At 42.6% G+C, this 11,355-nt stretch overlaps 1 protein-coding gene across 1 annotated transcript; it reads left to right on the top strand.

Annotated features, from left to right (window-relative positions):
- Positions 1–9,582, top strand: LOC103542107 (keratin-associated protein 9-6). Its single transcript, XM_070561227.1, is given in 3 exon segments — positions 1–46; positions 49–106; positions 8,415–9,582. Coding segments are annotated over 3 exon segments (846 nt in total). The 5' UTR covers positions 1–15; the 3' UTR covers positions 9,172–9,582.
- The last annotated feature ends 1,773 nt before the right edge of the window (positions 9,583–11,355 follow it).

The following is an 11,355-nucleotide window of genomic DNA, read 5'->3' as shown; positions in this document are numbered from 1 at the left end:
TCCACCCCTGACACCATGACCCACTTTTGCTGCTGCCCTTGCTGCCAGGTGCCTGCTGCAGGACCACCTGCTGCCAGCCCACCTACTGTGGCCAAACCTGCAGTGGGTCCAGCTGCTGCCAGCCTTCCTGCTGCTGACCCACTTACCACAGGCCTGTTACCTACATGGAATAACCTTCTATCCTCAGACTTGCCAGACACGCACTTCTGTGGCATCCTCCCTTCCCTTTCTCTGCTGATAACACACACACTGTCACCAGACTGTTGATCATCTTGTTAACAGATTCGTGATTTTGCTCAGCAAGGGCAATCTTCTTCACTGACTTTCTTCTCCCGTGAGCCAGCTGCTGGTCAGCTTCACCTGCTCTTGACCAGGAGTCATGGTCTCAGCCTTCACAAAGTGATTACTGCTCTCTTACTCTAAGGGGGTTAGAAAAAGAAAATGCTCATCACTGTTTTATCAGGTCTTTGCAATGATGCATCTCAGTCATTTTGCTTCAACGTATTTTTGCTACTCCTTCCATGATTCTTTCCTGATAACTTTGTATCATCTTCCCACCTGAAGGGAGCACTGACTATTTCTTTCCTAATAAAGCCTGTGCTATGTTGCCTCCTATATTATGTTTTGTTTCTGTGATTGCTTTGCATTTCACAAGTTACCTCATCTAAGTCATATAACAGCCCCAAAGGTGGGCAGAATCAAGACAAGCAAAGTGACCTGCATAATGCCATATAGCTAAGGGTTTTCTGATTCCAGCTGTGGTGCAGTCACATTTACAGCTTGCTACAAGAAGATAACACTGGGGACGGAGCACTGGGAAGACGTGCACTCTAAGTTGTTCTCTGGCAACAAAAACACCAATCCCTTGCATTTGCAGATCACTTTCTGTTAGCAAAGCTCTTCCCAAATCCATTCTCCACAGCCTTGGGGCCAGCAGGCACATTTTAAAAGCAGCAGCTGGTTTTAAGGGCCCCAGTAAATTATGTGAACCTTTTATTGTCTCAATCTCTGCTCGGCCACTAGTGTAAATCCTTTCCTTTCAAAACTTTTGAATATCTGTTGTGTTCCCAGACTGTCCTGGGACTTCGGTGTGAGAGGTTCATCTAGAAACACTTGTTTGTTGATGTCATGGAAATAGCATTCTTGTATGTCCTCATTCTTCTGGGAACCTACAGAAATAGCGATATGGGATTAAGTCGCATCCTGTGAAACACTGCCAAATTTCATTTGCACCCAAACTTTGAGAAAATCTGTTCCTAGGTCAGAACATTATTAAGTAAGTTAGGCAATGACACATGGGGATGAGGGTAGCAGTGCAGTGCGCATCTCAGCCTTGGATCCATTTACAATCTCTGGATCACCTGAGGGAGCAAAACAGCTCCCTGATTTTGGGGAGATAAAGACCAATCAGCAGAAGGAAATAGGAGCCTGAGTTTCCGGGGTAAATGAGAATGTGAGGAGGAAGAAACAGAGAAAGGAGTATGCACCACTAGGAGCCACGTAGGTATGAGGGTGGTGCCAAAAAAGGGAACACCAGATCTCCTGAGAAAGAAAATGAACAATAACAGGGAACTCAAGCTTTTGGTGATGCAAGGCCTGGTACTGCTACTGGAAAGAAGAAAAAAATAAGTCAATGACTGGGCCTTCTCATTGCGGAAGTCCTTCAGTGGACCTGACAGGGCAGAGGTGCAGCAGATGTGTGATCTTCCCAGATACAAACTCTACGGTTTCTCCGAAGAGACTTCCAACAATCCCGCTGTAACAAGAACTTGAGTTTTCATAAGGCAGACCTGCATCGAGAGACAAATGAAAACCCAGAAGTTCATTCTCTGTTTAAGATAGCGGAACAGGGAACTCAAGGGACTAATATTTAATGGCATCGAATGCATACAGTTTGCGGTAGATCCTGCCAGTGGAAATGAAAGGCTCAGAACACAATGAATCGTCCAGTGCAGCATCCGGCTAAACACTATGAGCATTTACTTTGCTGGTTTTTCTTACTCCGAGAGTTGGTCTTTTTTTGCTGGCTTTCCCCATTGAAAAGCTGCATATGCTTCTTAAAAATGTCTTCAATCGTGGCTGCCTGAGACCCCTGGTGAGAGGATAGGGTGAGACTCCAAGCTGGGGCTCCTCAGTGAGTACTCCTGTCCCAGGATTAATGTCAAGCCCAGACCATGGTACAGCTGGGTCCCACCCTAGCCACAAAGGAGGTCACCTTCAAAAGGACGCCGTGCTGTCAGATGTCCACTTCTACACCCGAACCACAGATACCTCATGCTACAGCTGAATGGCATGGGGCAGCTTGGTAAAGTACTTATGCCATTGCCTCGTGAAAATCCATAGTCAAATTTTATGTTTTAGTTTGGTTAATTTATGCTCTAATATATATTAGCCATTTATGATGTTCTAATTATACTTTGGGTGACTCAATTGTCCATCCTATATATCTTATCTCCAAAAACTAAATATAATATTTAGTGACGTAGATCTTTCTTCAGAAAGTTGCATTGACCCTTACTGATTTTGTCCATCAGGTGACAATCTGACATCACCAAGCTTGTTATGTGTGACCCACTTTGTTTTTCATCAGTTTCCATCAGTGAGTTGAGCAGGTCACTTCCTTCTGTAATTTGCGTTGAATGTAAAGCAATGCCTAAGAGAAAAATTCTGATAAAACATAATAACCTTGTGAGAAACACTTGGTATAATTTGGGATGATTGGTCTTATCTTGTTCAACTCTTTGCAAAGTAGAGAAAGCTCAGTTTTTTTCAAAAGAATAGCTCCTTGGAATTTTATCTACAACACAGATTCCAGAAACATCATTCTTAGATTTTTTTGTATGTGTTTTAAAAGAGGAGGGATATTGGACTCTCAGCCCAAAAGCTGCAAGAACAAAGACAGTTTACCTCAAGGAGCATAAGAGAGCCCTTAGAAAGGTCATTATGGGAAGTCACATTAATCTCAAATTCAGGCAAAAAAAATTGAAAGGAAGTATTAATTTCCTATTGCTGCCGTAACCAATTATCACAAACTTAGTGGCTGAAAACAACACAAATTTATTATCTTACAGCTCTGGAGCTCAGAAGTCCAAAATGAGTCTCACTGGGCTAAAATCAAGGTGTTAGGAGGGCTGCATTCCCCCCGGAGAGTCCGTTTCCTTGCTTTAGCCAGCTTCCAGAGGCTGCCACATTCCTTGGCTCATGGCCCCACACCTCTCCAAATTCTGCTTGTCATCACATCGCTGACTCCCCTGTCTCCCTCTTTTCCTTATAAGGACCCTTATGATTACATTGAGCTCATCCAGATAAACCGGGATAACCTACCTCTCTCAAGGTTCTTAATCACATCTGCGAAGGCCATTTGGCCATTTAAGGTAACGTCTTCACAGGTTCCTGGGACTAAGACACGGACATCTTTAAGGGGCCATTATTCTGCCTACAATAAGAACTTTGACATGTCCAGAGCTAAGTATTTGGGAATTGTGGGAGGAAATTAAGGAAAAAAGGGAAAAGTATGCTTATTCCTACTAAAATGAACACGTATAAGAATATTTCCAGGGGCCTGCCCGGTGGTGCAGCAGTTAAGTGCACACGTTCCGCTTTGGACGCCCGGGGTTCCCCGGTTCAGATCCCGGGTGCAGACACGGCACTGCTTGGCAAGTCACACTGTGGTAGGCGTCCCACATATAAAGTAGAGGAAGATGGGCATGGATGTTAGCTCAGGGCCAGTCTTCCTCAGCAAAAAAGAGGAGGATTGGCAGCAGTTAGCTCAGGGCTACTCTTCCTCAAAAAAAAAAAATTTCCAGACACATGAAGAACACTTTGAAATTACAGAAATTAGAATATTGAGATTCTGAGACTGTTTACGGAGAGGTCCATGTTCTTCATTTGCTGTGTTGGTATCTTCTCACAGCTCAGCTCAGGCTATTGGAGTATTTTGCAAATTGATGACAAGTTCCTAACATATCTCTGTAATTTGTAAAAATGCTTCAGAGTTGAAATCTGCAAAATCTCTCAAGCATGAATCACAGGAACCTAAAATTAACGTTATGCATCTAAAAGTTAGGTTTTTCATTTCAGAAACTGCTTATCTCCTTCTGACACCTTATCTTCACGGATATAGTGAAGCTGATGGTAATTAAATGGTTGGCCGAATTTCCAAACCTCATTTTTCTTCTGTGATATAAAATTGAAATGTTATTTAACTCTTCTTTTCTTGAAAAGATTTTAAAAGTCACTAAAAAGAACGAAATGAAATATTTGGTGTAACTAAGAATAAATCATAGACTGGATAGGGCTGAGGAAAAACATTACTGACCTGGAATACCAAAATGGAGGATTTTATAGTGGAAATTAAAATATCTAAGAAACTAAATGATAATGAAAACACTACATGTCAAAATTTGTGAAATACCTTAAAAGTGGTATTTTGAGGGAAACTTACAGTCCTTAAATACTTATGCCAGAAAAATAATGCAAAATTAGTGAACATGGCATTTATCCTGAGGAGTTAGAGAAAGAACATGAATTAAGAAAAAATTAGAAGGAAAGATATAAGATCTTTCTTAGAAGGAAAGATATAAGTGAGAATGGAAATTAGTGAAGTAGAAAATAAATATAAAATAAATATGATCAACAAAAGCAAAACTTTATGCCTTGGGAAATCTTTTTTTAAAAAAAGAGGATAAAACTCTCATGATACTGATCAGGAAAAAAGAAAAGAAATTTAAATAATGTTGTAAATGAAAAAAGTCGTATATTGATGGATTCACAGAGAATGTTCAATAAATTGAGCTAGAAATGATGAAATTGGACCCTACTAGACATCATATACAAAAATTAAATCTGGGTGGATTAAGGATTTAAAGTTCAATAAAAATCTTTCAAACTCTTGGAAGAAAATGCAGATGAATATGTTTAAACTTGTAGGTAGGGAAAGACTTGATGACCAAGAAAATTAGTTCTAACCGAAAAAATTGCCAAATTTGATAATGCTAAAATACAGAACTAGCATTCAGGAAAAGACATGTTAATAAAAAAGAAAAGAAATTGCAAACTTGGAGATGATTTTAATGATACATATACCAACAAAGGATTGATATCAAAGGGAGAAAATTCATACAGATCAGTTGTTTAGAAAGAGCATGAAACCCAATTAAATATGAGTTAAAAAAATCCAACCAACTAAAATTTCATATTGAGGTAAACATATTTGGCAAATAAATACCTGAAGAAATAATGTTCAACCTGATTAGTAACCAGGAAAATGCAAATCAAGACCACAGTGAGTTACCTTACACCCATTTGATTGGATAAAATTGTCTTGTTATATATTGGGGAAAATAGAATTGTTAAAATCACAAGGTTAGCAGCGACAGAACTAGGATATGGATCCTTGTCAGCTTCTCAAGCCTATGCTCTTAATTGCTGCAGTTTAGTCTTGAGAGAAATGTAACTTATTCCTGCATACTATTTCAGGGTTTTGTTGTTTTTTGTTATGCCTCATTTTAGACAATTCTTGGCACATTATGGTCTCTCAATAAATATTTGTTAAATAAATAAATGAATAAGTGAACTTGCACAAGTTGTGTGACAAGACTCACCAGCCTCATACCACTCCCGACACGCGCTTCGGTTTGGTCCAAGGCTTGTGAAATGATTTAGGGTTCAGAATTGAACGGAGGTGCTTGAAAAAAAAAAGGGTTTGGCTTTACTTTGTCAAGGTGCTTTCCTTTCAGTCCTCTGCTTTCTCCCTCGTTAGCAGTCTTCTCTCTCAGCTGCTCGATAGAGCAAAGTTAAATACCAGAGGATAGAGTACTAGATGGTTGGCTACAGTGATCCAATTGATAACTCCGAAATCTTTTTAAAAATTTCTGATCTTTTCAAAGTAATCGCAGTGCTACCAAAACCTAAGGAATTGTGGAGAAAGAACTGAGAAAGACATTAAAGGAGATGAGGTTGGTTTTTGATGCCTCTTTCCCCTCATGAGTTTAGTTGACCCAGAATAGAGAGGCCAGAAAGAGAGCCAGTCAGCTATGATCATTAATTTCCAGCAAAGCTGGCACCGCAGGTCAATGCAGGAAAGGCTGGCCTTTTTGATTAATTGTGCTGGGATGACCGGATATCCACCTAGGGCGAAAAAGTGAAACTTGATCCTTATCTCACCAGATACAAATCAATTCCGGGGATACTGTACGCACAAATATAAATAGTAAGGCAATAACATTTCTAGGGTATAACAGAGGATAATAGCTACATGACCTTAGAATCGTCACGAATTTGTTAAACAAGACACAGAAAGCAAAAGGATTGATGAGTTGTATTGCATTAAAGTTAAGAACTTGGGCCAGCCCCCGTGACCCACCGATTAAGTTCAGTGTGCTCTGCTGTGGTGGCCCGGGTTCAATTCCTGGGCGCAGACCTCTACCACTCGTCTGTCAGTGGCCATGCTGTCGCAGCGGCTCAAACATGGCATAAATGGGCAAAAGTCCAGATAGACATTTTTTCAAAGAAGATATACAGACGGCCAAAAGGTACATGAAAAGGTGTTCAACATCACTAATTTTCAGGAATATGCAAATCCAAATCACAGTGAGGTATCAGCGCACACCTGTGAGGATGGCTTTTATCCAAAAAACAAGAGATAGTAAATGCTGATGAGGATGTGGAAAAAATGGAATCTTGGTGTGCTGTTGGTAGGAATAGAAAGTGGTAACGCTACTAGGGAAAACAGCATGGCAGTTCTTCAAAAAATTAAAAACTAGTAAAATAGAATGACCGTATGATCCAGCAATCCCACTTCTGAGTGTATGTCCAAAGGAAGTGAAATCAGTGTCTTGAAGAGATATGTGCACGCGCATGTTCATGCAGCATTATTTACGATTCATCCAAACAACCTGAATGTCCCTCGACAGGTGAGCAGATAAAGAAGATGTGGATCTATATACACACACAATGGAATATTATTCAGCCATGAGAAAGAAGGAAATCTTGCCATTTGTGACACCATGGATGAACCTAGAGAACATTATGCTAGGTGAAATCAGCCAGACAGAGAAAGACAAACACTATATGATCTCATTCATATGTGGAATCTAAAAAAAAAAAATTTTATGTTGAAGTCATAGAAACAGAGAGGAGAATGATGGCTACCGGGGCCAGGCAAGTGGGGGAAATGAGGAGATGCTAGTCAAAGGGTACAAGCCTTCAGTTATAAGATGAATAAGTTCCGGGGATCTAAGATACAGCATATGACTATACAGCCATGTGTCACCTAACAACCAAGAAAGCTTCTGAGAAATGCGTCGTTAGATGATTTTGTTATTGTGTCAACAACACAGAGTGCACTTACGCAAACCTAGATGGTATAGCCTACTACACACCTGGGCTATAGGGTCCTACTGATCTTATAGGGCCACCATCGTGTACACAGTCCAAGATCAATAAACCTCACAGATATCATTTGGAGCAAAGGAGCTAAACAAAAAAATACCTGGTATATAATTTCATTTTATATGAAGTTCAAAACCGGTAAAACTACTCTATGGTGTTCTAAGTCAATATGCTAGTGATCTTGGGGAGGAGGGAAAAGACAGTAATTAGCAAAAAGCGTGAGGGCAGTTAGTAGAGGGCACACTGAGTTCTATCAGCTTCATAAATGATAGTGACACTATTTATTCTGTCTGTCACAGTCAGTCAAGCTGTACCTTAATAACTCATGCACTTCTCTGAAAGTACATTATACTTTAATTTTCTAAGAAATGAACACATCAGGTGTTATCCCATGGCATGTAATGACCTCATTTTATGAAATCAGACGATGTGCAGGTTTCAGTATCCCACCTGAAGTTACTGAGCCTGCTGGTAAACAGGGTTAGGATATAAGTTGACTAATGCTTTCTGAATCTCAGTGTCCTGATTCTGCCCCCATCCTCCTGCTTTGGTGCTGGTTTGCATATGAAAAAAAATGATGCCAACTACACTGTACCCAAGTACTCTTTGATAAAAATGGGATACATATATGCAATGGCTGCCACGGATAGAGATGCCCATTACAGTTTGAATAACTTGTAGTATTTTCTGGGGGAACAGACTTGAGTCCAGGAATGGATTCAAATCATCGCTATGAGTGTACCAGCATCATGCCCCTCCCCAGTGACACTTCTCAATCTATGTAAAGCCAAAGGTACAAAGCTTGGGAGGAACAACTGCTCTGACCCCCAGTCCAACAGGAACGATCACATGACCACGGGATTCTTCAGGCGGAACTGATGTTGATGATTTTTGGAAATATTCCCAATGAATTATCCACAATTAACTGCTTAAAGCACAATTTTCAGAAGATTTGTGATACTTAAGGAACAGCTTCCTCCTGGGCCTTTTCCCCATGTGCCATGGAAAAGAACATAAATAAGAACAAGGAAAAGTGCTGCTCATTGGTTCAAACTTTGGGGGTCAGAGTATAAAAGCCCCAGAAGAAGAAGTCATCATCAGATTCTAAGGAACCCATCTCTGCACGGGAGCCCACTCTCCACTCCTGACACCATGACTCATTCCTGCTGCTCCCCTTGCTGCCAGCCCACCTGCAGAGAGTCCAGCTGTTGTGGGTCCAGCTGCTGCCAGCCTTGCTGCCCCCAAACTCGCTGTCAAGTCACCTGCTGCAGGACCACCTGCTACCAACCAGCTTGTGTGACCAGCTGCTGCCGCCCTTCCTGCTGCAGCACTCCCTGCTGCCAGCCCACCTGCTCTGAGCCCAGCTGCTGTGGACAAACCTGCAGTGAGTCCAGCTGCTGCCAGCCCTGCTGCCCCCAGACCCGCTGTCAAACCACCTGCTCTAGGACCACCTGCTACCAACCAACCTGTGTGACCAGCTGCCGCCTTTCCTGCTGCCCCGCTCCCTGCTGCCAGCCCACCTGCTCTGAGTCCAGCTGCTGTGGACAAACCTGCAGTCAGTCCAGCTGCTGCCAACCTTGCTGCCCCCCAGCTTGCTGTCAGACCACCTGCTGCCAGCCAGCTTGCTCTGGACCCGTGTACTGCCGGAGAACCTGCTACCACCCCACCTGCGTCTGCCTGCCTTGTTGCCAAGCCCAGAGCTGCGGATCCAGCTGCTGCCAGCCTTGCTGCCGCCCAGCCTGCTGTGAGTCCAGCTGCTGCCGGCCCTCTTGCTGCTGATCCTCTTGCTGAAGACCAACCACACCCGTCACATTCCAACTTCCATCAACCAGCTCAGGTCCTGCAACAAAATCACCCTCCAGGCTTTGCCATCATTGAACTAGCTGTTGGTCGTCTTCTTGTGAAGGGTCTTGAGAGCCTGCTTGATGGAGGGCAGTCCTGTTCACTCTGATCTTCTTCTCCTGACTTGTCGGCCAGTGTTCCAGGTCCTGGTCTGCTTTCTCTGTGCTTGGCTTCGAGTCATGCTCTCATGAAAAAGTGATTTTTCACCCTTTTTCTGTAGGAAACCTAAAAAACAAGCCAACAACCAGAACCCCATAGATTTTTTCCTTGACTCTCTTCAGTGATTGTCCTCCTGGTTACATGGAGGCTTCCCTGTTTATTTCCTAATAAAACCTACTCTACCTTGCATCTTTCCTGCATTTTTTTATGTTTCTACAGCGTTTCCTTTATAAGAGGTTGCATTCAGCATACATTTCACTTCTATCACTTCTGCCTAATCTCACGATAACCTCACAAGGTCGTCAGAGCCAAGAGCATCTTTGGCAGCCTATAGATGAAAAGGATAACATGCGTAGTGTCTGGTCCAGTACGTAGGTGTTCTCATTTTGTCTCAGGGGGACCTTAACTTACATATGCAAGTAGGAATAACCTAGCACTGGGAAGACATACACTTTTCCTGGCTCTGACTTCTTTAGCAGGGGAAATCTTAATCCGTGACATGCTGGGCACTTTTCTATGCACAAGTAGAGGAATATGAAGAATGAGAAATGAGCAGGAGCTGAACACCACCAGAATCCGTGATAGATGTGAAAGTGACAGTAAAAGAGGTGGAAGCAGATATTTCAAAGACCTGAATGCTGGAGAGCACACGTAGGCACTTGTACTTTAGAGGGCTGTTGCTTCCTCAAAGAGAAAATAGGATTTCAGGACCAGGCAACGCTTGGTCAGGCTGACAGAGGTGAGGAGACAAGCCGTCTTCCTGGTCTGTGGCGCGGGTCTCTGAAGAGCCTGCCAAGTAATCCGACTTGCTCCTGTGAGCACTCCTGGTGCCTCACAACGGAGGAGTCCCTGAAATGATTTATTAATATTTGCTGAGCACCTAGTAGATGGAGTTCTATGCTATGCATGTAGTGTCTAATTCTCAAACAAGCCTGCAAGGGAGATCTTCCTGAATCCATGTTAAAGCAGAGTGGATGCAGCTCTAGGAGGTAACATAATGTGCACCAACGCACACCTGCACAGCTTGTAAACAGCTTGATTGGCTTCCAAAACCCAGTCTGTTTCCACTGCACTTTCATTTAGGATGCACCAGAAGCGATCAAAGAGGTCACTCTGTGATCAACAAAGTCTTGCACATGAAAATGAAACACTCAGCGTTATCCCGTTTATCTCATTTTGTTATCAACAATTGGGGTTTGGAGACGAAAACTGAGAAGTAAGAGGGGCTGGGCCAGTGGCATACTGGTTGGGTTCTCATGCTCCACTTCGGTGGCCCGGGGTTGGTTGGTGTGGATCCTGTGTGTGTGCCTATGCACCGCCCATCAAGCCATGCTGTGGCGCCCCACATAGAAAAACTAGAAGGTCTCACAACTAAGATGTATATCTACGTACTGGGGCTTTGGAGGGAAAAAAAAAAAAAAAAAAAAGGAAGGTTGACAACGGATGCTAGCTCACGGCCAATCTTCCTCACCAAAAGCACACCTTTAAAAAAAATAAGAAGTAAGAAGTTTATAATCTGTAGATTCAAAAGGACTTTTTCCTTCAACGGCTAGGTGTTGTGCACCTACTGTGCACCAGTCACTGTGCTCAAGCAGGGGATAGGCAGGGAAACGAAATGACCAGGACCCTGGCCCTTGTTAGATTTGCCAAGGACGAGCTTAGAGAGAAACTATACTCCTCTGAGAATGAAAAAGATAAGCCAGGTTTGTGCTTATGGTCCGATACTGAAGAGAGGAAAAATAATGGAGAAAAATCTTCCAGATTAACAACATAGATCCAATAACTGCATAAAACAGCCGGTATAAAATAACAGAAGGAAGACAAAAATGTATAAAAGAAATCAACTAGGAAAAAGGCTTGACTATATTAAGTAACTTGCCCGTGAGTGGAAGAACATGGAGGGGAAAACTCAAAAATCAGACGAATTCCCAAGTCCCGTGTACTATTGCCTGTTGCATCCAC

The sequence above is a fragment of the Equus przewalskii genome, chromosome 10, assembly GCF_037783145.1.
Source record: "Equus przewalskii isolate Varuska chromosome 10, EquPr2, whole genome shotgun sequence".
NCBI lineage: Eukaryota > Metazoa > Chordata > Mammalia > Perissodactyla > Equidae > Equus > Equus przewalskii.
Note: the sequence above shows the minus strand (reverse complement) of the source record. Positions and strands in the feature narration are given on the sequence as shown.